General features: G+C 47.6%; 2 protein-coding genes and 1 pseudogene across 2 annotated transcripts; 2 read left to right on the forward strand and 1 right to left on the reverse strand.

Annotated features, from left to right (window-relative positions):
- Positions 1 to 403: 403 nt before the first annotated feature.
- LOC101765179 lies at positions 404 to 5,025 on the forward strand (annotated as a pseudogene).
- A 2,107-nt stretch (positions 5,026 to 7,132) lies between these two features.
- On the forward strand, positions 7,133 to 10,197 carry LOC101765583 (aldose 1-epimerase). Its single transcript, XM_004952813.2, has 5 exons — positions 7,133 to 7,556; positions 7,645 to 7,694; positions 7,792 to 7,915; positions 8,058 to 8,165; positions 9,293 to 10,197. The coding sequence occupies exons 1-5, from the start codon at positions 7,346 to 7,348 to the stop codon at positions 9,934 to 9,936; spliced, it is 1,137 nt and encodes a 378-aa protein (XP_004952870.1). The 5' UTR covers positions 7,133 to 7,345; the 3' UTR covers positions 9,937 to 10,197.
- Positions 10,198 to 20,800: 10,603 nt separating this feature from the next.
- Positions 20,801 to 24,166, reverse strand: LOC101765995 (sucrose transport protein SUT5). The gene is made up of 11 exons (XM_004952814.3): positions 23,833 to 24,166; positions 23,640 to 23,705; positions 23,247 to 23,345; positions 22,979 to 23,128; positions 22,851 to 22,884; positions 22,633 to 22,735; positions 22,441 to 22,516; positions 22,142 to 22,321; positions 21,662 to 22,042; positions 21,458 to 21,565; positions 20,801 to 21,358 (listed from the first exon to the last, which is right to left on the reverse strand). Exons 1-11 carry the CDS (start codon positions 24,046 to 24,048, stop codon positions 21,188 to 21,190), a joined length of 1,584 nt encoding a protein of 527 aa, XP_004952871.1. The 5' UTR covers positions 24,049 to 24,166; the 3' UTR covers positions 20,801 to 21,187.
- Between the last annotated feature and the right edge of the window lie 594 nt (positions 24,167 to 24,760).

A 24,760-nucleotide genomic window follows, 5' to 3' on the forward strand; every position in this document is an offset into this window, starting at 1 on the left:
GGCCCGGCCCGGCGGAACGTACCCCCAACTAAACGCAGGCCACAGACGCCACCGGCTGGGGCATCCCGTCGGCATCGGCTGGAGCCGCCGCCCGGCCGGCGCGAGCCGCAGCTGGAGCCAGGTGCGCGTCGCAGAGGCGCCGCCGTCATGTGACGTCGCGGGCGCACGAGGTCCCCTCCCCGCACCGCAAGCATAATGCTCCGTCAGCCTGAGGCCAAGGCCACGCTCTCCCCTGCCTGCCTCCGCATAATAAAATCTCCCTGCACCCTCCCTGGCTTCTCTCCTCTCTCTCCCTCGCCGCGCCTGCGATCCTCTCCGCTGAGATGCGAGGTGATTCCCTGCTCCCCTTTCTCCTCCGCCTCTGCTTTCTCGCCGAGATTCCGCTCGGCGTTGCTGGTCCTCTGCCATGGCCGTTTGCTTGTTCAGCTGCCTTGTGCTAGGCGTAGAGCATGATAAGACTAGCTAGAGACTAGACTAGGCATGCATGTGGTGGTAGCTTTTGCGGCGGGTGAGTTCTTCGCCGATTCTGACCGCTGATTCGAGGTTTTTGAGGTTTCTGCCATGGATGAATACGGTTAGAATGTTCATTCAGATCTGTCCCGTCGTCCTGCACATGTCGTTCGTCCCGGAAGTCCGGCAGTCCGGTTCTTCTTGCGTGGTCGCCGGAGTTGCTGCACGAATCTGGTGCGTCTCTGTTGAGGGCTATGATGGGGGTAGGGGGAGTCCTGTGCGAAGAGTTTTGGACTCTTTCAGGTTGTCTTGTCAGGTTTTGGTCTGTTCTTCGGATACTGTTCGCGATTTGAGGCAGACCACGCGGGAGGCCAGAGGCCACTCGAAATTCTCTCTTTTCTTGCTTTTTTTTTCATTCACTTGATGAAGGTGTGGCGAGGCAAGGGTCTCAGAGTCCATTAGTGCACCGAGATTTACTCCAAACATTTTTTCTGTTTTCGTATCTTCCTGAAACCGTCCTAGATCAACACCTGGTTTTCAAAAAATTGAGAACCAGGACAATCTTTTGCCCTGCTCCATGCCTTGCAAGTGGCAGCATATTCACTACACTTTGCCCATGGCGAGCATCATGTATAGGTAGGTAGCCCAATTCGACATGTTCCGCTGTTTCTGAATCTTAGTAGGCTGCTTCTTCTTCTTTTTGCCATCTTCCAAAGATTGTAGGGATAAGGGTTACGTAGAATACTACCTAAGATCTATCTTAGGACTTCAAATTTAACATGATTTTTTTCTGCAATTAACATAATTCTTGCATGATTGCTACGAAATTCCTACGCCTGATATAGTTCTTGGGGACTCTAATGAGATTCGTCTGAACAAACCGATTCTTGTGCCCCTGATATTCTTTTCCACGGCTATTGGAATTGCTGTACGGTCGAGTCAACTGAATGGCTCTTCCTATTGTCTTAGAAAATTTGCTCAAAGGTATGAGCTCTGACCCAGCTGTTTGTAACGTATAGGATTCTTGTATGGTTGCAAGCATAGGTATGACCTGAGCAAACCCAAATTATGTAGTTCTATAAGAAGGTTTGTACGGGCTGGTACCATCACTGACTGATTCAGGAACAATCATGCATTAAGTTAGGTGAAATCCATTTGGTTTTCTCGAGATTTTTAGCGTAGCCTATCTAGGGATTGATAGCTAGGAAAGTCAACTTGTTCAGCCGAGATGTCAACGTATCTTCTTTTGAAGAACTGAAGATTTTAACATACCTGTATATTGTGCATACTCTCGTTCTCAAGTAATCATGGTGATCTTCATTGATTTTTATTTTGTTTCGGACTCATGTTATGTTTGTGTTTAACATATTTTTCTTCTTCATCCAAACTAAAAGTCTAACACACAAGGTACAATTAATTATTGGAAAAAGAAAAAAAAACCATCTATCGGACACAAGTAGAATAGTTATGACAGTATGTTTTACTTTGCTAGTTACCTTCAATTGTACCATCATCTTCCTCTGGTTTGCCACAAATTATTGGCCTATTAATGAAAAAGTTCCTGGTCAACGTTCTTCCTGATTATGATTGGTCCTTGATCTCCTTATACCGAGTCAGCTTTTGTCAAGTGCAGTAAAATAGACATTTTCCTTCCATCCATAGTTCTGTAGTTACGCACAACCATATGACGCGATGGGTGGTGTGGACATTAAATACTAACAATGAACCACTGTAAATTGTTGAGCACCATATGTTCGGAATGCAAGAATTTCACGCAGTAGTAATTATGCTGCTGTGAAATTTTCGCTTGCTAGGGCCTAAGTTTTTTTTCTAGAACAGAATCTCAACTACATTTCCACTCCTTGTTGCAGTGTTCTATTCTGAAGATATCACTGGCACAGAGCAACTGGATTCCTCTGCTTCTTCTTGACGATCAACTGTCAGTGAACATCGCTATATGGTTTAGTCTGTCAGAGGTCAAGTACCTCCTGGATCACAATTTTTATACTGCAGCAAGACAGTAATGGACCGGGCAGACACATCAGGCTTTGTTAGTGGTGGATCAGATGGTACTTCACTGCTGCTGATATTCTTTCACTTCGTCTACTCGACAGCGCACATATAAGAGATCAGTAAACCCCTGATCTCACTGTCCAGAAATACTCTCCTCATTGTTGCTCTTCCACCTTCACTATATTGCAAAGCATCTAGCTTAGATGAATAACGGTTTTGCGGGTATCCTCCACCGCAGAAACCAGCCTCTGATGGATGATTCTGCAGTGTCGATTGGTTTCTCGATGACAGGCTACACATCAGGCAGCCATGGTCAGAGTCAGATAACATTTGGCCTAGACCGGTTGGGTTCAGCAATGGACAACAGCTACAGCCATGGCCAGAGAGGTCTGCGGAGGTCGAGCCATGCGCCTGCGCAGGATGATGGGTGCAGACTAGTCCTTGGACTGGGAACAACGCCAGAGGTTAATTCTGCTGACCAGCATCCTGCTGGAGTAGACAAGTCGAGAGCACCTGTGACTTTGTTTGGCCAGAGCTTCTCCTTTACTGATCCAGGGACGCTGAGCCTTGGGGTTCGCCAGGGCTGCAATGCTGGAGCAATTCAACACAAAGAAATGCCTACCGGCCACATCATTTCCTTTGGCGCTGTCGATGAGGGCTCAACGTCGGCCAGGAGAAGCGCCCGGTGGCTTCATGCCATCCACTGTCCTCGCTCCTCGGCCAGACTATGTAGCAGTCGAAGAGGCACAGGGTTTGGTAGATCACACAGACAACAGTTACGATAGTACTGTTCGTGATCACGATGGTTTTCGGCTCAGCACTGAACCTTCGGCATCCACGACGGAGGCTTCGTTTGGCGTGAGCTCCGATGTTGTGACAGTGGTAAGCAATCCCGGACAGCAGGCTCATCGCCGGCACCCCAAGAAGTGCAGGTTCAAAGGGTGCTCCAAGGGCGCGCGGGGTGCGTCGGGCCTGTGCATCGCCCATGGCGGCGGGCAGAGGTGCCAGAAGCCCGGGTGTCACAAGGGCGCCGAGAGCCGCACAGCCTACTGCAAGGCCCACGGCGGCGGACGCCGGTGCCTGCAGCTCGGCTGCACCAAGAGCGCTGAAGGGAAGACGGATCACTGCATCGCCCATGGCGGCGGTCGCCGGTGCGGCTACGCTGGCTGTCCTAAAGCCGCGCGTGGCAAGTCCGGGCGGTGCATCAAGCACGGCGGCGGGAAGCGGTGCTCGGTGGAGGGATGCATCAGGAGCGCCGAGGGGCGGGTCGGGCTGTGCATCTCCCACGGCGGCGGCCGGCGTTGCCAGTACCCGGACTGCCGCAAGGGCGCGCAGGGCAGCACGCTCTACTGCAAGGCGCACGGCGGTGGTAAGCGGTGCGTCTTCGAGGGGTGCGCCAAGGGCGCCGAGGGCAGCACGCCGCTGTGCAAGGCACACGGCGGCGGGAAGCGGTGCATGTACGAGGGCGGCGGCGTGTGCCCGAAGAGCGTCCACGGCGGCACGGAGTTCTGCGTGGCGCACGGCGGCGGGAAGCGGTGCGCCGTGCCCGGGTGCGGCAAAAGCGCGCGCGGGCGCACGGACCGGTGCGTCAAGCACGGTGGCGGCAAGCGGTGCCGGGTGGACGGGTGCGGCAAGAGCGCCCAGGGCAGCACCGAGTACTGCAAGGCCCACGGCGGCGGGAAGCGGTGCGTCTTCGGCGGCGGCTGCGAGAAGTTCGCGCGCGGCCGGAGCGGCCTCTGCGCGGCTCACGGCACGCTGGTGGCCTCGCAGCAGCACCGATGCGGCGGCGCGGGCGCGGGCATGATCGGGCCGGGCCTCTTCCACGGCATCGTCCGGTCCGCCAGCGCCGCCAACATGAACAACAACGAGTACTCGTCGTCCGGGGTGAGCACTGTGTCGGACTGCGGCGACGGCTCGCCCGTGCTGGCGGTGGGGAGGCTGGAGCTGATCCCTCCCCAGGTGCTGGTCCCCCACTCTATGAAGTCCTTGACGCCAGCCGCGCCGGCACCGGAGAGGAGCAGAGAGGGAGGGGTGGTCGCCGTCCCCGAGGGGAGGGTGCACGGCGGCGGCCTCCTGTCGTTGCTTGGCGGGAGCTTCCGGAACGTCGACGTCGACAGGCTCTGAAGCAGGCAACGCTCTTGAGGCTCGATTTCTCTTCTTCTACAGCTCTTTTTCTTCAAAAAACAAAGAGGAAAAAACTACTAGTATTTCTTTTTTATCGTAGCTGTTAGATTGGCTGTCTATAAAACATGCTCTTGTATGCAAATCGAACTTATATGGCGAACTTAGGTTAGTTTTGGTCCCCTTGTGTCATAAAAGGCTAAGACATGGATGTGTCGGGGGCTGTTACATACATGTCGAGTTATTCGTGGCAGGTCCCAAAGCTTTTGGGATTGGAAAGCTTTGTAGCTGCAGTTGTTGTGAATAAGATCAATGGGTAATGATCAACCATCAAATTGTACTTCTTGCAACACTCTGCTGAAATATCAGCTGACGATCGAACTGTACCTCTTGATGCAGATGATTGTGTGATGTGAAATAGGCTTTTATGGGTTTGTGGCATTTGAAGTTGGTCTAGTGATTGTTTACCAAAAGTTTGACTCTTTGCAATGTTTTTGCTTGACTCTGTCCGAGTTTCTAGTGGTAGCAGGGCCATTAGCATCACCGTCATGAAGAGGAACATGTAATCTTGATTCCTGAGAACCTCACTGGACACCGATGGAAGATGGACATATATTTGTTGAAATGGACTTTATAGTTCAAAAGCATACAAAATCATAAAATGGCATAGTGTCATACATACACCAGGTATACTCAAGGGCCATGGCTCTGGAAGAGTTAATTTTTTTAGATAGAAGAATAAAAGTATCCCATCCATTCATTATTACAACTTTGATTCAAATGGGAAGCACAAAGTGAGACAAATCTACCTTGACATGACAAAACTTTAAGCGCATATCCTGTCACTAAGCCGCTATCAAGCAAAGATGTTCACCACCGTGGTGAGTTCCAATTTTTGGCAAAGATGTTTACCACCGTGACTTCCAATGTTTGGCACGCGTCGTGGCCAAGTGATGGCGTTCCTCCTTTCGTAGCAAGGTCCGCAAGAGTTCATTTCAGCTCAAGTACAAAATTCTCTTCCGGCTCCTTTTCGAAGACAGGCTAAACACAAGAGAACTTCTTAGAAGGGAAAATATGAAACTTCAGAGCTATAATAGTGTTTATGTCCAAACAATGAGGTTGAATCTCTGCAACATCTTTTTTCTCCGATGCCCTTTCTCATAAGAACTTTTGAAGAGTAAAACACACCAGCAGTTCCTGAACTTGTCTTGTGGTGTCATCCGGGTCCCTAAACTCTCAAAATATATTTTCAGGTCCCCAAACTTATCTCAAGGTGTCATCTGGGTCCCTAAACTCTCAAAGTGCATATTTAGGCCCTCCAAACTTGTCCTCAGGTTTCATCCGAGTCCCTAAATTCTCAAAAATATTTTCAAATCTTAAAACTTGTCACCTATCGCTGATGGCAATGCTTCCTCCTCGCTCGTTGCCTTCATAACCACCTTATGCTAGTGATTATGCATGTATTGCTTGGCACTTGATTGGGGATCTTAAAATGCACTTTGAGAGTCTAAGGACTTGGATGTCACCCTGATACAAGTTGGGGGGACTGAAAATGTGTTTTGAGAGTTTAGGAACTCGGATGGCATCTTGAGCCAATTTTATGAATCTAAAAATGCACTTTGAGAGTTTAGGAACCTAGATGACACCCAATAATAAGTTTATGGAGCACCTGTGTATTTTACTCACGTTTGAACCTGCTGAATTTGCACATTGCGCCTAATCTTTCTCTATATCAGATTTTGGAAACTTTTAAGCAGCAGCTTTTGAAGCCTTTCTTTTTGGAAATCATAATTATTGTGTCCTGAGTATCTGGACAACAAGAATTGGTATTGTCTTCAAACAACGAGTGTATGTGGAATCATGTAAAGCCTCCTTTAAGCATGAATTTGCTATATCCATAGGCTAGAGAAGTACTTCCGGGGCAGCATAGAATGGCTAGATACATTTCCATAGTTCCTCGTTGTTTTCTTTGCAGTTTTGCTTCTGCTTCTATAAACACTTTTTGTTAATATATACTCCCTCCATCCTAAATTTTGGCTTTTCTAAGTACATAGATTTGATATGCACATAGAATAGATATATAGGTATATCTCTATACATGCAAAAGTTTTGTATTTAAAAAGGAAAAAAATCTGGAGAACCCCACAGATCAGAGGGCTTGCTTCATTTGTCTCTACATGTAACTGACCGTCTGACAGTGCCGTGGTTGAGTCGTTCTTAGGACTTTTTTCCGTGTGTCCCATGACACCTTTTTGCGTAAATTACACACTAGAGGTATGGCATGGTCCATACAGTGGGTAGCAATGTAGCATATAGTCGTTTCGGCACGCTCCGTCCGGACACCTTCACAGAAAAGGGCAGCACGGCTGCACGCACAAGTTTCCGAAGCTGATGATGATCCGGCAGATCACAGAACCACCGAGCCATCCAGTAGCGCCGCATGCAAGTAGCGCTGGCAGCCGCTTCCCATCCATCCAGAAGCCGGATGTGTATGCGCCAGGCCGGAGCTAGCACTAGTAGCAGGCGGCGAACGGAAACGCGCAACACGATGCAGATCGCTGGACGCGCAGTGGCTTTCTGACGCAGCTCTGTCCTCCTCCGGCTGAGAATAGCAGTAGCTAGGGGGGTCACAAACCAATGCAAGGACGCGATCGGCCACTTCAATTCTTAGCCGTCTTTGCAAGTAGCAGTGTCGTGGCGAACCCATCCCCTCCTTCGTCTCTGCGCTTCCAAGGCGACAGCTGAGTAGCTGACCTGCGAGATGGCAAGAGGTGCTCTGCCTCTGCTCCGGCTGCCTGTTCTTCTTGCCCTGTGCCTTGCCGTGGCAGCGTGCTTCTGCGGCGGAGGAAATGCGGCGGCGGCTGAGAGGAAGACGGTTGGCGTGCACGAGCTCAAGAGGGGCGACGACTTCTCCATCAAGGTCACCAACTGGGGTGCCACTCTCATGTCCGTGATCCTCCCTGACTCCAAGGGTAATAACTCTGCTCTTCCATGCTCTGTACAGTCTTCTTTGTGGAGCCGGGGCTACGGGAGACATGCATTCTGATCTTCGCGTTGCAGGGAACCTGGACGACGTTGTGCTCGGCTACGACACCGTCGCTGAATATGTGGTAAGAAGAGATCATCTCGATCATAGGATCCGGCTCCAAAATTGTTTTACTTTCTCTCTTCAAGTTCACTTGGCTGTCTTTGTCTCCGAACATGCAGAACGGCACCGCCTACTTCGGGGGTCTGATCGGCCGCGTGGCCAACAGGGTCGCCGGCGCCCGGTTCACTCTGGACGGGAAGGCCTACCGGCTGTACCCCAACGACGGCAACAACTCGCTCCACGGTGAGAGACTGCCGGCCGAGACCGAGACTCTGCTGATGGATTGTTGCTCCGAGCTGCTGTGTGATTGTTAGTTCGTTCACTTCTTTTTTTTCTAAAAAAAACTGAGCGTTCGTTCCTGTTCTTGTTCTTGGGATCGGACCAGGTGGTCACCGGGGATTCAGCAAGGTCATATGGACGGTGATGGAGCACGTCGGCGGCGGCGACTCCCCCTACATCAGTCTCTACTACCATAGCTTCGATGGGGAGCAAGGTACAGTGTGTTCGTTCCTTTTCGTTATTTGGAACATTGTGCATCTGTTCGTGGGAGCGCATTTACTCTAGCTGTGTGGATCAGTGGAATTGTTCGTTTAGAATGTCTGCAACTAGAGCATCGGAGATATTAAGGTTAGGTCGAACAGTTAACAGTACCTCCTTTAAAAAAGGGGAAGCTGAAGCTGATCAGCTTCTGTGTTTTAGTACAAATAGGAGCGGGAGAAGCGTCAAGCGTGGTCAGGAGAAGCTTTTAAAAAAAGCAGGCTGTTTGACTTCCAATTTCAGCTTATTTTGGTCTTAAGTAAGATTTAATTTGTTCCAAACAGAGCCGTGATGAGAATTATTGGATCAAATAGGTGATTGGCCCTAAAATTCAGAGTGTGTAATTAGGTTTGAAATATCCAGTGAGATGTAGATGCTCCTTCTTATGAACAGCTCCTTTTGTATTGATGGCATGGAATACGTCACCCAGTACATGAGTGCCGGAGTGAAAAACCTCGTAGTGCAGCCCACAGCAATATGTGGTCCACTGTCATCACATTGGAAAAGGTGTTTTTCCTGCACACGCATTTGCGCTTTTCCTGGGGGGTGTTTGGATACGAGGTGCTAAACTTTAACAGTGTCACATCGGATGTTCGGATGCTAATTAGGAGGACTAAACATGAGCTAATTATAAAACTAATTGCAGAACCCTGTCCTAATTCGCGAGACGAATCTATTAAGCCTAATTAATTCATCATTAGCAAATGGTTACTGTAGCACCACACTGTCAAATCATGGACTAATTAGGCTTAATAGATTCGTCTCGCGAATTATACTCCATCTGTGCAATTAGTTTTGTAATTAGCCTATGTTTAATACTCCTAATTAGCATCTAAACATCCGATGTGACAGGTGTTAAACTTTAACAGGGTGTTGCCAAACACCCCCTCAACCATACGGTCCATACTGCAGCAACCTGCAACAGCAGTGTGAGCTAGCCTCATTCCAGGCGCACTATATCCACTAGTGTAGGTGTAGCCATCATTGAAACGTTTGTTTTCCCACCCAGCAATATAATGCGTTTGCTCTGGCCGGCTTAGCTAGGTTAATGCGTTGTCTTTGCGATGCTGTACGTGAATGCAGGTTTCCCCGGCGACCTGGACGTGTACGTGACGTACCGGCTCTCGCCCCCGCACGTGCTGAGCGTGCGCATGAACGCCACGGCGCGGGGCAGTGCCACCCCGGTGAACCTCGCGCACCACGCCTACTGGAACCTCGGCGGCCACGGCAGCGGCCCCGTCCTCGGCGAGACAGTGCAGCTCCTCGCGTCGCGGTACACGCCGGTGGACGCCGCGCTCATCCCCACGGGCGCGCTGGCGCCCGTCGCCGGCACGCCCTACGACTTCCGCGCGCCGGCACCCGTGGGCGCGCGCCTGGCCGAGCTCCTGCGCGGCGGCGTCGCGGGCTACGACACCAACTACGCCGTGGACGGCGCCGACGATAGCGGCACGGCGGCGACGTCCCTGCGGCCGGTGGCGCGCGTCCGGGACGGCGCGACGGGGCGGGCGATGGAGCTGTGGGCGGACCAGCCCGGCGTGCAGTTCTACACCGCCAACGGGCTCGGCGGCGTCAGGGGCAAGGGCGGCAGCGTGTACGAGAGGTACGGCGCTCTGTGCATGGAGACGCAGGGGTTCCCCGACGCCGTGAACCACCCGGGCTTCCCGTCGCAGATCGTGAGGCCGGGGCAGGTGTACAAGCATGACATGGTGTTCAAGTTCTCCTTCTAGTTGACTAGCTCTCTACAACTAGACAGCAGCTTGAGCATACAAATGGTGCATGCAAGTATGCAACTCGTCTCTTGTAGTGCTGTCACACGGTGGCGTGTCATATATAGACTTGAACTACAAGTCTGAAGAACACGGGAAATAATAGCGTGCTGCATGTGGATTCATTGCAGTACGACAGTACGTTTCATGTATGGACGATACGTGTACGACAGTACTGCGAAAAATACTCCATGGCCACTGCCAGAGAGGTGAGCTTTATTACCGACTCTGAACCCGTTTAGTACCCGTTGCGATACCGGTATTGTTATATTGGTACTAAAATGATCCTTTCAGTACCCGGTCATCCACCCGGTACTAACCTATTATTATCGGTTGGTATTATTAACCGGTCCTAAATTGTTTTGTGCCAAAAAAAAAATAAAGAAAAAATTTGTTAAATAGCCATGAGGACCGACCTTTAGTATTGGGTTATAACACCACCCGATACTTAAAATACCTTCGGGAGCTACTAAATTTGGACCCAGTACTAATATTAGCATTAGTACCGGGTCGAAATATGACTGGTACTAAGGTCATTTTTCTAGCCATGTGGTCATAATATTTCAATTTGTGTCTTTGCATTCGGAAAAGTTCATTGCTAGGACTACCTGTAGTGTTACGGAGAGCTTGCTTGGTTGCTCGTACTGATGGTCTAGAACATACATGGACAAAGCTAGGCCAATTTTATGAAATGCTATAAATAATAATCCAGTGTGGTGGGGCCACACATGCTGGATCAAAGCAATACTACTTATATCAGCGTACGCATAGAGAAGCCTTCAGTGGCGGACCCAGGATTTTTTTAGCCTGAGTGAACATAGCAACCCATAATAAATTCCCACAAAGATATTGACCGCTAACAAAAGCAAAGTTGACAAATTTGGTAGTTTTGGAACTAAACATGTTCACTATACATGTGAATATACCAATATAAATACATTAGGAAAATAAAGACGCCACATAAATTGTCTCAATACCACACTAATTCATTAACACAGTTTGCACCAAAAGTCTAGTAGTGTATCCCCAGAGGAGACACCATGAAGAAGTAAATAGGGCACTAATGAAGAGTGATGATCCAAATGATCCATCCATCTAGTTATTCGGTAGCGATCAAGAGCAAAAAACCAGCTTAGCTAGGGTTCCGCTTCTTGTCATCCTGAAAGTGTGAGATAGTTTGGAAAACACGCAACAGTTTGCACTGATAGAACGGTGAAGATATATAGTACAAGAGTGGCAACAGAAAGTTGTGGCATGCAACAGAAGAGGAAGCTATCCTCGATATCTTAGATTAAAATCATGGAGATACGCTATAGGATAGTTGCCTTAGTCATCGCGATACATTAGTTCCATCTTAAGATGGATGCCGATTATGCTTGTGGAGGCGCTCATCTCCTTGTACCGCGTCTGCCAATGGCTACATAGTGATGCCGGCGACAAGAGGCCGCAATGGCTTCAAGCCTTCAAGCCTGTGCACGTGTTCACGATGATGAGTTCCGGTCGCAGCTAGCAAGCCTGCTCGAGGCCCCGTGCAGGAGGCAAGCTCAATCTCCTGGCTCGACGTGATTCATCGTATTGGACTACATGTGTTTTAGTTGGCTGTCAATGGCACGAGTCATTTCTCCCTTAGGACGCTCAACAAGGATCCTGGACAGGTGCCCAGGCTCGATGGACCTTAGGTCTGCCCCTGGAAGCTTGATGCTTACATAAGCAAATACATAGAAGCTCACACCAGGTGTGTTGCTACAGTTTTGTAAGTGACATTACCAAAGTGCCTTTGGCCTACTCAGGACCACGCCCGTACCTACATTTTTGTGGCCCTGGTGCAAAATATAAAGTAGGGCCTATATTTATAAAATACAAATAGCTAAAATGCATGTAGACTTCCTCATGTAATACCATAAGTATTCATACAAAACGATTAAATGACGAATCTTACTTACTGATAAGTTCTTAGCTTCCATTAAAAAGCATCATTCTTCTAGTATTCTTCGAAATAGGCACAGTATTACATTACCTGCACCTTCTCAGCGAATCACGTGCTCACGCCTTCACGCGGTAGCTTCTGTTGTGAAGAAGTCAGACCTGCCGTCAGAGCCCCAGAGGTGGAGTCGCTGCCTGCATGCAGGTTTGATTGCGGCGGTAGCTTCGCAGAATCGCAGTTCGCGCGCAGCTCGGCAAGATGGTGACTCGGCAAGATTGCGGCGGCTGGCGGCGCTCACGCGATCTGGCGATTAGATTTAGAATCCTAATCGGCAGACAGCAGGCGGCAGCGGTAGGCCAGGCCTGCTAATCGGAGTATCGGTCTATCGGACGGTTATGGACTCCTGGTCCGGCAATACGCAATGAGCCAATGACGCAACAGATTCTCCAGGCCAAAAAATCAAAAAGTTGCATGCAAGCCTGGTCCGCTGGTCGCATGCAAAATTGCAGATGCAGCCAGGAACAAAGTTACAGAGGCCACCAGGCACCAGACTACCAGAGGGAGGTCGACACATGGGGGCCCCAAAATTTTGGAGGCCTGGTGCAGTCGGCCCACTTGCCATAGGTGATATACGGGCCTGCTCAGGACTACAAAAGCAGTGGCAGAGGTAAGGTTCGAAGTTATGGAGGGCTTTCTTCTTCCTCCTCCTATACCTTAGTCGTTCTTCCTCTTTTCGCTAGCCCTCCCCTTATATCCACCTCTAGAGAAGGAGCTGCAATCCACCAAAGCTAACAGCTAGATTCTTATCCTCTGAGCTAAGGATCCCTTCAGAGCCTCCACGCATCACCCCCAGACCACATGGGGGTGAACCGTGTATCGCCTGTTCTCATCGTCGGTGGCCTTGGCAGTCGTCGGCGCGCGGTGGCACTCCCCTATTCCTTTCCATCTTCTCTCATTTCTCCATCCTCCCCTCTCGCTCCACCACAACGCCACCGCCACATTCCATGCCATCATCGTTGTAGCTCGTCTAGCATCAATTCTCCCTTCGTCTATGCCCTCTATAATGTCAAATATATCATGGGACGTATGTGCTACAGAGAGATGATGCAAAGAAATTGTATCATCTATGAAGTCAAGTATGTCATGGGATATGAGAATTTGACATATGGCTTGATATTATCAGTCAATTATGATTCATCCATGTGTTAATGGGAAATAGTAATTGAATTTCAATCTTTAACCTAATAGTTTATTAGAGATTGTTAGTTCGTTGTGGTGATTTTTACAGAAGCTATTTCAAGATGCTATTTGTGATGTCTTATCAAATTGTTAATTACTATTAGGACAATGATTATCCTTTGCAACTATTAGGGCCATATAAGCAATTAGTTTTCTTCATATTCAAAAGCTTAAAAAGCTATCTAAGCAGCTATTAGTTGACCAAAAAATATCAACAATTATGACATTAAGGATGGGGTATTTTGGAAGGATTTTGAGTATGTGATAGAGAATGATATTGGTGTATTTGCTAATGTGTATCTATACGTGCATACATGTGCAGGAAGCTGATGACAATATTTACCATTTTCAATATTTATTGTTGTTGGTTTGATACATGAATAAATCTTGTTCTATACTGTGTTATAAAAGATTTCATTATTATGATTACCTTACATGATGCTAGGCTATTATATTTATATTATTTTCTACTTTGCAGATAGAACTTGTTACTATTAGTGAAATTGGAACTATTATGCTAGATGGTGTAATTTTGTGGCACATGACCATTTTACATGGAATTAGTTTTTCTAATTTTGTAATAATTTAGTGCAGGGTGTTTTGAGCGGGGCAATTTGTTCTTTCTGGATCTGAACCGTATAATCATGATGTAGGGTATGACACCGTATAAGAAGAAGAATGTTGATTCGCAAAAGACTTAAATGTGAAAGAGCCTTTATAAAAGTATTGTCTATACTTCTCATAACACTTGTAAGGAATGTGGAATTCTCGATATTGCACTCTGATGTGCTTAATTATCTAAATAAGAGCAACCAAAAAAAGTAAGGCTAGTGAGAACCGAGGTGGATATGTGAATCAAAACAATGAGTCTTGATTATTCCAATATTCGAAATTAAATTGATAGAATGGTTACAATTTTTTAATGCAATTCCACACATGTTCTTTATTACGTTTGGCTATCATTTACATGTTGATTTGCGTAGACAAGGTGGAGGTGTATTGATACATTTTATGGATTGTCAAAGCTTGAACGAGTCATTTTGGCCACTACTTGTGTTGCAAAGGGAAAAAAATAAACATATTTCGAAAAACATGTCCACTGCCAGTACACTTGTAGCATACCATAGCCCTCTATGAAATCCAACATGCCCTACTAGGCACCATGTGGTACTGTAAAGTCAAAGACTGAATTTTCCTACCATTCAAAATATCTTCTAGAATTTATTTGCTTTGCCATGAAAAGAAGATTTTATCCCATGCGTAGGATCTATTATCCTGATAGACTACGAAAATATTCAAAATATACATTGCGTATTCCAACATGATGTGTATGTGTTTCTTTTTATACATATAAAATAAAATCACTATACTCCAATAGTTGTATAAATAGAATTGTGATTATTTTCATGTCTTCTATTGTTAAATTATTCATGTGTAAAATACATATGAATTATTCTCATGTCCTTATTGCTTCCGCTTTTGAAATTATGTTCATATCTTGTTTGAAACAATTTTGCCTCCTATTTAGTAAAATTAATAGGGGTATGAAGTTAGAAAAGTTATTGATAGCTTGTAAGAATGGATTATTTAATTTGGAAAACATTACATGAACTCATAAAATAAGTATTTTATACAAATAGAATAAGTTATATAAACTCAACGAACAAAATTTGTACACTTGGAACAAATACATTGTGGATATACAAAAAATGTGGTAGTCCATGAAAAAAGTAAATGAATAAATTTAAATATAGTAAGGAATGAAAGAATGAAAACTAAATAAAAATATGATAAGAGAATTAGATAGATGAAGAATGGATAAAAACTGGAAGAAGAAATAGAAGAATAAAATAAAAAATAAATAGGGAATAAGGGAAAATGAGAAGAAAATATGAAAAATAAATATCAAATATCAGTGTCTTTATAGCACTTGCGCAGTTAGTTCATAGATAAACAGAAAATAAGAAGGAAAACTTGAAGAAAACAAAAACAATAGTGTGTTTATAGCACTCGCACACTTAGTTCATAGAAAAATATAAAATAAGGGAAGAATCAAGAATAAATAAGAAAAGAAAAAGAAACACAACCTATATGTCGGAGAATAAATATATACAGGAGCATTAGAAATAAAAATAAAATAGGAAATAAAATATAACGAAAGAGCATTCTGTTCACTTTATCGAAACGAACAAGAAGAAAAGGAAAAAAAACAGGCCATGGACTGGAACCATGGTTATAGTAAAAATAATAATGGACTGTCTAGTCATCTGTCGACAGATTTTTGTTGTCTAGATCTATCAAATTTTTGACAAATCACAAGCTTAAACCTATACAAAGGAAAACTGACAGATTTAGCAACCCAATATCTGTCGACATCCAACATACGTCAAGAAGTGTACATCCAAAACCCGTTAGCAAAGTTAAGGCTCCAACTGTGCTGTCATATCTTTACATTTAGTAGATAAAATGGTCTACACCAAGTAACTGAGAGAAATAAGCAAAACAACAGGGAGCTTGTGCGCCTGTGTGGACACAGCTCTTATTGCTCTGGGCGTAGAACGGCGAGAGATCAACGAAAGGGAAATTTAAATTAGGAAGGGAAAACTCAACGATAATCGTTTTTGCGCTTGATACCTATTTCAAATATCATAAAACATATTAACAAATACCGATAAATGAATTTCACATAAAACATAAGACAATTATACAAGACCAATATATGAATTTTGCATGAAAAAGAACATAGACAATATAAGTTGCAGCAAACTCGTAATGGACACTGAACAAACAGTGCATAACAACAAACATTTTTTCCCTTCACTTTCTCTTTTGTATTTACATCCCTCTCTATTGCAGACTCTTCCACCTATAACAATCATCTGTAGCCCCTTCTATATTCTGACGAGAAAACAATCACTCGTCTATATGGAGAACAAGGAGACGGCAATTCACATGATGATCGAATCAGCCAAACCTCATCTTCACATGCTAAAAGATGAACAAATAAGACACATCTCACCGTTGCCTTTTACTGATTGCATTGTTCATGTCACAAAAATAAAGCGACGAATGAACAGAGATGTTGCTTAATTTCCAAACACTCCCAACGCACTATATCCTAATCATCAACTCTAGTTTGTTATGTCGCCACAAGCCTGGAGCTCAACCTTGCTTTGTCGGTGAAGCTCGCCTACTCAGGGGCATAAACCTGACTAAATCCTTGTGTGCGAACGAGCCTTGCTTGAGCGTGTTCTCACCTTCGATTCTCTTGCCGAACACAAATACCCTAGTAATCTAGGACTACCAGCTGAAGTTGCCAACAATTGATATTAGAGATCCATGAAACATGAGCAATAAAATTAGTTGGCCATCTAGCTTCCAGTGTGTTTACAATCTTTGTACATATAAACATTTGTTAATGATACATGTTGGAAAAAATTGAAAACGCTATGTACATACCACAATTTGACAGCATTTGATGACCAGACAGCTAAATTTAATTCGGAATACATACAATTAAGGACCTAGTGACCGTATCAGTATAGTCAAGCGAGTTTAATGGCCACGATTTAGTATGATAGCAAAACTGAAACATAAAGACAAGTACAATGGCTATTCATGTATTTTACTCAAATCTTACCACCTAGCGGAGATGGCTTCAGGCGTGTGTATGCACCTCTGCAGCCGACCAACGTACACGTTCCCAAAAAGAAACTCCCTTTGAAACTCTTGCACGCTGAACATGCACACGCTTACATAAATTTTGATACCACACATCCGCCGACGGCCATTATGCATCCATCTTAGGCCTCGTTCGTTTCTTTTGGAATGGATCCAGTCCAGGAACCGTTCCAGGCCAGGATCAAATGGATCCAGGTCGTTCACTTGATCCCGGCCAAGAACCATTCCAAGCTCAGAACTATTCCAAGCCCACAATAATATGTTCAGCTGTACAAGAATTATTTCAGGGCTAGAGCCATTTCAGTAGAGCTATTTGATCACAAAAAAATTGTTCAATTCACGTTGTTCAGATAAATATTTTTTGTAGGACATTGTTCACTGAAACTTTGTGACAAACTACTTCAGCCATACACAAATTTTAATCAAGTGAGAAAAAAATGACTAGTTGTTTGGAGTTACACGACAGAAAAGGAAGGGCTCCACTCGAGTCTATGCGCCATCGGAGAGGGTCCGCTTCGTTGTGCTGATGTACAAAACTGCAATTGCATTTAGACAATAAGCATCAAAATACATGACAGGTACAAGCACAAATATAAATGACAGGTCAGGTGTTTGCTGCACTAAACATTCCCTAAGTAACAAAGTGGATGTCAGTTTGGCATGTCATTATTATGTATAAAGGGAAAGCACTTGACAAAATAGCACAAGGCTGCAATAACTGACTATAATCTTTGCTTCAAGAGCAATTTGATTGACAAAGCAAGCATATTGTTCCTAGAAGTTTTTTTAAGACACTATACTCAATTATACTGAACCTGCAGAATCCAGCAGACATGCAGAAGCTGTCTCTCTGCATTGATCCTGCTACCAACTGTTCAAACGCATCAATTACCTGATAGCAAAGAAACTCATATAGGATGTTGCAGGCTGCACTTGCAGGCTTGCAGCTACTGGCCTTTACTACAACAATCCAAGATCATGTGAAGTGTGCAGCTGGGCTATTCATTTCAGGGTAGGCTAATGGCGACATCACCTTCAGTTTTACTTCAGACAACAATGTGACATAACTGAAAGGCGCACGACACTGCAACCCCTGATTAATCAAGATAACCCAGCTCTTAGTTTACTCATTATGAATCACATCCAATGTGGCACTTATCTATCGCAAGGCGTGCAACATTTTTCTCTCACTATCCACACAGCATATAACCAAATTTCTATAGTTTTGTGATTAACATGATACATCATGTGAGAAAATGTACAAGTGATCTTGCATGCCTGATTTCCTCACAAACTCTAGAAAAAAGAGCTGTTGTGTGACCGTGTCAGAACTAAATGGGCACATTTAGATGGAGCAGCCATTGAAATTGAAACTGTAGATGGCACTCCATGTGTCCCTACAGATCTACCTGATCCTTTTTCACCTCAACTAATACTATCAAACAAGAACCACATCAAACAAGAAATCCTATCAAGTAGTTAGCTGGGATCTCACTGGGTCACAAACTATTGCACAAGATACTTATATGCAATTTGTGAGCAAGCAGACCCAAGATCCCTGGAAATCCATGGTTGGTAGCCAAGAAGCAGGTGCTCCAATTCCAGCGGAGAATGGAGTCAGATGGACCTAGGAAGAAAGGAACAGATCCACGACGAAGGATGCCGTTCGATAGCTAAGCTCAACTGCTAACCACCTTGCTGCCTGCCTGACCTGCAACTACAACCACCTAGACACGGACGACCTAGGCCGGCCATCAACGCGAAAAGCGATGCCTGGCCGGCCGACCGGCCAACAATGATGGATGTACCCACCCTTGCTCAAAGATCTTGGGTCAGCTCACCGGCGAGAAGGCGGCGGCCGTCGTCGCGGTGGTAGCCATCGAAGATGTCCCATGCCACCACGCCGTCACCTCGCGTCGCCCCGCCGCCACCTCGCGCCGCCGCCGCGTCGCCTTGCGCGCCGCCAGCGGAGCCGCGCCTCGTGGAGCCTCGCGCCGCTAGCGCCGTCCGCTGGTTTCGATCCGGAGGTGAGAACATACGGATCCGATCCGGACCGCATAGTGAAGGAGAATTCCAATCCAGGCCCGTTTTCATTCCGGGCCGTATCAAACCGAACAACCATTTTTGGTCCGGCCTGGTTTTGAACCGGGTCTATTCGATCCGGGTGGAACAGGCCACGTTTCGAACCGTTCCAGCCGAAACGAACGAGGCCTTAGGCAACACAGATTCAGTACAGCACGTTGAGTTACATATTACAGTACCAAAGCAACAAAGCTAAAACGGAACAGGAAAGAAACGGGCAACCTTTCCTAACACCAGAGCCAGACGCTGCCCGTGCTGGGCAACATACTAGTAGGGAGGTAGAAGTAGAACACACACCCACACAGAAGGAGCAGTACCCGGCGTCCGACCTCTCGCGAGCCAGGACGGGAGGCCTGCGAGCTACTACTACTTAGACCTCCCTCTAGTTTCCGGCGCCGACCTTGCGACCCGCACCGGCCGGCCGAGCCCTGGCGTTTCTGACGACGACGCCGTCCACATCGGCCGTCGGGCTAGTGGCCGCGGCGGCGTAGTCCACGGCCGCCATATAGGGGCCCGCAGCGCAGCACTCGGGCTTGCCGTCGCAGCAGTCGATGCGGCAGCACGGGGTCGGCAGGATCTGGGCCTCGGCCGCGCCCATCACCAGGAGCGCCAGCACCAGGGCGCCCACGATGATCTTGGAGCCCATCTCCCGTGGCAACACGCACGCCGAGACTTGCCTAGGCTAGCTAGTTGGTTGCGACTTCTTTGCAAGACGCGAACCCCGGCCGAGAACCGTGTGGTGCGCGAGAGCTAGCGCAGTAGCGCCGCTTCGTTTTGGATGCGTGCTGCTGGTGTGTGCTCGGCTCCGTTCTTTGGGGCCGCCTATTTGTAGCCTGAGAGCACGGGCTGAGCATGCGCACAGTGCACTGCAGGCCAAAATGACTGGGGAGCGTGCATTAACCTGCTTTCCGGATCCCAGAGATTTGGTGACCGTCTATGAAATCTCTGCTGATTCAGTAGTGAATTAGGACACATCAAAGCGTGCCAAGAATGGCCGAGGGCAACGCAGAAACAGATCATCACCCAGGCCAGCAAAATCGTCAAGCCTGTAATCCATGAGTTAACAGCTTCTGCATTGCATTCCTCTTGGCAAGCAAAATCTGAAGTTAAGAGTTGCCATATCTCTCCTTTTGGCTAGTAACAGCTGAGATCTAAAGCTGCCAGACCTAACTGGTGATATCTGAAATTACGAGTTGCCATATACTGAGAAATTCACTGTCATCCCGTGAAACTTAGATTGATACTAGTATGTCACAAGATGCACCAAGTTAGGTAAAGAGTAAAGACCCCAATATTGATTGAGGGTTCGGCTGGAGGAATCTGCGGGCTGCTGCCAAAACTTTGCTCCAGCAACAATGTTCACTGCCAGCAACCTGCATGTTCTTCTGGGCCACGCTTGTTTGTCAGCACAAGCACAGGGTCAACATTGGCAAGGCTCAGGACGATTCTTTTCTTTCTGGGAAATGCGACGAAAAAGAAGCCTAACCGTCTCGCTGGGTAACCCACATGGGCTTGTCCTGCTCCTTGCAGCAAGGAGCCCTGCATCTGGCTCTGGTGCACTGCAAGCTTACCGATCACGAGCATGGAGATAGAGATGGCTAACTGACGTCTGGCTCTTATGCCGTTCACATAGAAACATGCATGCCTCGCTCACAGTTTCCTGAGACATGCATCTGGTGGTACAGGTTGCCAATAAAATGTTTGACCAGGAAGTCTTCTGCGTCTGGTGGTACAGATTGCCAACAATATGGCACGGTAAAAGTTTTGACCACGAAGTCCTTTGGCAGAGTTTCAGGAGATCGTGATTCATGAGTTCCAGGAAAGACCAATGACTTGTAGGAGAGTTTACTCAACGAAGGTTGTCCCAATAAACAAACGAAATCATTCAGATGTTACGTATATCAAGCCAAAAAGAAGTATTTAGAATGCGTTTCATTCGTAGGCTTGTAACGATTACATCAGAGAGAACTTGAGATACATTTCCAGTTGTGCAAAACATTTGGAGAGATCTACCTCGCCCTCTACTGCTGTAAAAGTAGTAAGGTCCAAGGGAAAACCTAGAGCAGAATTCAACAACATGAGGCTGAACACAACCTCATATATGAACAGACTTGACATTGACAACACTCCGGGATTATCACCCAAAAGCTAGCTTAACCATTGCATTCCTCCTTAGATCAGTGTTTAATTCCTTGTGTGGGATTGGGTGCGGCAGAAACCAAGACGCAGATGCTGGATTTCTGATCTACCTCGGCACTGCCAGTGTGTTGCCGTACCGGCCGGAGATCAGTGCCCGCCCGCCATGAGGGTGGCGTTGGACAAACCTTTCGTCTTGGGGAGCAGGACGACTGCCAGGACCGCACAGATCAGGGCGAAGGCAGCGCCGATGCCGAAGGCCGGGGTGTTGCCCTTGTTGAAGGCGCCATCGATTGGGCCAGCGGTGAGCGCGATCACCAGCTGAAAACGAGGAGCAACACGGGATCAGTAATTTTGTATTGTGCTCAAAAGAGGCAATAATGCTTGAAGACAAGTCGATGGTAAAGAAAGAAATTTTACCTGCGGAAGGACTATGGCGATGTTGAGGACACCAATGGTGAGACCTTGGCCTCCACCCTCCTCGGAGGCAACCTCAGACGCAACGGCCCACGGGACACTGAAAAGCACCTGCAAGCACACAAAACGATTCGACCAGAACTATAGTAAGCACGCAGCACGAACGAACTCCGATGAAACAGCAATCAGAAACGCGCGTCAACTTACGGCCTGCGGGATGCCGATGAGTGCGAAGACGGCGAGCGCTATGCCCCTGTACGTTTTGTCAGGACCAATGAGGCTGGCAGTGAGGGAGGGATTGTAGCCCTTCATGGAGATCATGCCAAGGACGACCATGACCGTCATGATTGCGAACACCATCAGGTTGCTGATCGACCAGACGACCCGGGACGTGAGCTTCCGGCAAAGCTTGGGGATGAGGAAGGATGTGACGCCAAGAGCGATGGAGCAGAAGAGGAGGCCGACGGCGCCCTCGCGCACCCCGGCGTCGAAGGCGTCCGCCTTGCCGCCCGCGCCCTGCGGCTCGCCGTGGTAGATCTCCCGGCCCATCCAGTCGGTGTTGTACTGGAAGAAGGGGAACCACGAGAGCTGCGAGCCAACCCGTCGAGAGCCATGTCAGGGTCAAAGATTCCTCGTGCGAAGGAAAAGATACGATGTGCGGGTGGATGAATGGATGTGCGTACGTACCCAGGTGACGGCCGTGACGGCGAGCACCTTGAACATGGCAGGTGGCAGGTTCTTAAGGCTCTTGAAGAGATCGGCGAAAGCCGAGCACGCGCCGCCAGAGGAGACGTCGACGTCGTCCTTGGCAAGCTGCTCCTCGCCGGCGAGGGCCAAGGTAACCGACATGCTGATGATAATGAGGATCTGATCCAAAAAAAAAAAGGAGACAAAATTAAACGCCAAAGATCCAAGCACGTTGAGAAGAAGCAATAACGAACACGCTACGAGACCGGAGGACGTGGAATTCAGAAGTCAGAGCTCACCACGGCAGTCAAGAAGGCACCCTTGAGATTTGCGCAGGCGTCGCAGCACGCCGCGGTCTTGAGCCACGGGAGCCACCTGATCAGTCAACCAGCGTCAAGAACACATCAGCAGCCGACGACCAGGGCAAACGCTTTGGGAAAAAAACAAACAAAAATGAATGTTTCTTTATGAGATGAAATCAGGCGACGTACTCGTGCCACTTCGCGTTGGCGCCGGACAAGTAGCCGAGGACGCTGCCGAGAGCCATCCACAAGGAGAAGATCGCCTGGCCAACGTTGGGACCATGCTGTCCAGCTGCAGGAAACAACAGTTGCAACATTAGCATCACTAATTTTTGTCATCCGTGCTCATGCTTCATGTTAGCGTGATCAGGTTCAAATATAAGAACACGATCGAAGGAATTGCTCACCGGAAAGGTCTGCCATCATCGCGCGAGCCGGTCCCTGAAATGACAAAAGATTCGCAAAATGGTTCAGGCTCATCTCTGTAAAATTCAGAAGGATTTGCATACGTGCTTGGAAGAGTGAACAGACGTACCTGGACGGTGTTGTTGGCGAAGTCGAGGAACCAGAAGCCGACGATGTAGACGGCGGCGGCGGACCAGCGGGAGCCTTTGAACGTGCTGCAGTGCTCCTTGGTGTCGCCGAGGTGGCGTCCGATGTCCGCCGAGAAGCCGATCATCAAGACCTGGCCAGAGCACCAGCGTCATCAGTCAGTTAAAAAAAGATCCGAGGAAATCGCTACTGCCGGTAGAAAGCCAACAAGGAATCGCCTTGGAAAAGACTGGCGTGATGTGTGCGCTTACAGAGAGGCAGATGATGATGCATCCGGCAAGGACGAAGGGCCGCCGCCGGCCAATCTTCGCCGTGCATCGGTCGCTGTAGTAGCCGACGATGGGTTGCACCTGCCAGCAGAATCAATGAGCCCATTAATCCCGGGATTGGAGAAACAGCAAGGAGATGACTGGACGCACGATAACGGATCCCTTGGTAATTTATCTCTATCCTATCTTATCCTTCCGAAATATACCTTCCGGTAAAAACTCGGCAATCAATGCTACTCCATAAAGATGGAAATAAAATCGTACGTGAGCCGTTTCATACTAGCGCGATATTTCGAGAGGATTAAGAAAGATAATTTTTTTTGCATATATCCGAATAAACGATAAGATCAAAATCGTAAAAGAAAATGCATTTACCACAAATCCGGCGATAGGCCCGCAGATCCATGTCAGCGAGACGTAGCTGTGGGAGATCCCAAGAGTCTGCAGCGCGCAACAAAGATAGATGAAAACAATGCCTACTCAAATCAAGTAGACAAAAGAAAACAAAGCACACACTGGGGAATACGAAGAGATCGACGACAAGTAGCAGATGATATCTCATTCTCACCTGCGAGTACGGTGAGAGGAGGGAGAGCTGTAGCGCCCAGCCGTACTGGATGCCGCCGGAGACCATGCACGCCAGGAAGAGCCGGAAGATGCTCATCGGCGGCTTCCGGCTCGCATTGCCGTCGCCCTTCTCGCCGGCGACGCCGCCGCCGCTCTCGAGGTTCATGGTCGCCCAGTCGAGGCGCTTGTTGGCGGCCTCCTTGCCGTCACCCTCCATGGCTGCCGCGGCGCGACGGGCCGAGGAGGAGGAGGTGGAACGAGTACGCGGATTGGTCGCAGGGAAGAAGGGAGAGCGATAGGGACAGGCAAATGATCACGGGATGAGGTGGGAAGGGAGGGCCGGGGGGCGGGGGGTTTTAAAGGCCGGGAGCGGGGGCGGGGGGTGGCCGGCGTCGGGTGGTTTATGGCGAATGGCCCGCCGGCAGGGAGACAGCAGGCCGGATGGTTTTATCCGTTTCGGAAGGTTATCCCGTCCTTAATCTGTTTCTTGGTAAGGGTTTTTGCCAAGCTGGAAAAGGATAGGGGCTATATCAATGAAGTGGATTATTGTTGCCTTGTATAGCCAGCAATTTCACATATGCCAGCTAATCGTCACTGTGGGAGTTGGTTTTGGGACTTTTTTTTCCCCTAGTGCATTTAACATGTTGAAATGTAGTAGGCAGGATTTGATTTGATGTGAATATGATTTTTGTGTTATCCAAATATTTAGTTTCGCAAGAACAAAATCGAAAGTTGTGATGGGTATAAGAAGGTTTGGATAGGATTGATATGGTTGAGATTTGGCATGTATGATTTGATTTTATCTTATCTTCGAAATTATTTTGTTGGGAACCCCTATTCCCTAACGTTTATAAGAGCTGGCTAGTTGGGAAACTAATGGCAGCTGCACATTTCGGTTTATCTTATCTATATATATTTGTTTTTATCGG

The sequence above is a fragment of the Setaria italica genome, chromosome I, assembly GCF_000263155.2.
Source record: "Setaria italica strain Yugu1 chromosome I, Setaria_italica_v2.0, whole genome shotgun sequence".
Lineage (NCBI taxonomy): Eukaryota > Viridiplantae > Streptophyta > Magnoliopsida > Poales > Poaceae > Setaria > Setaria italica.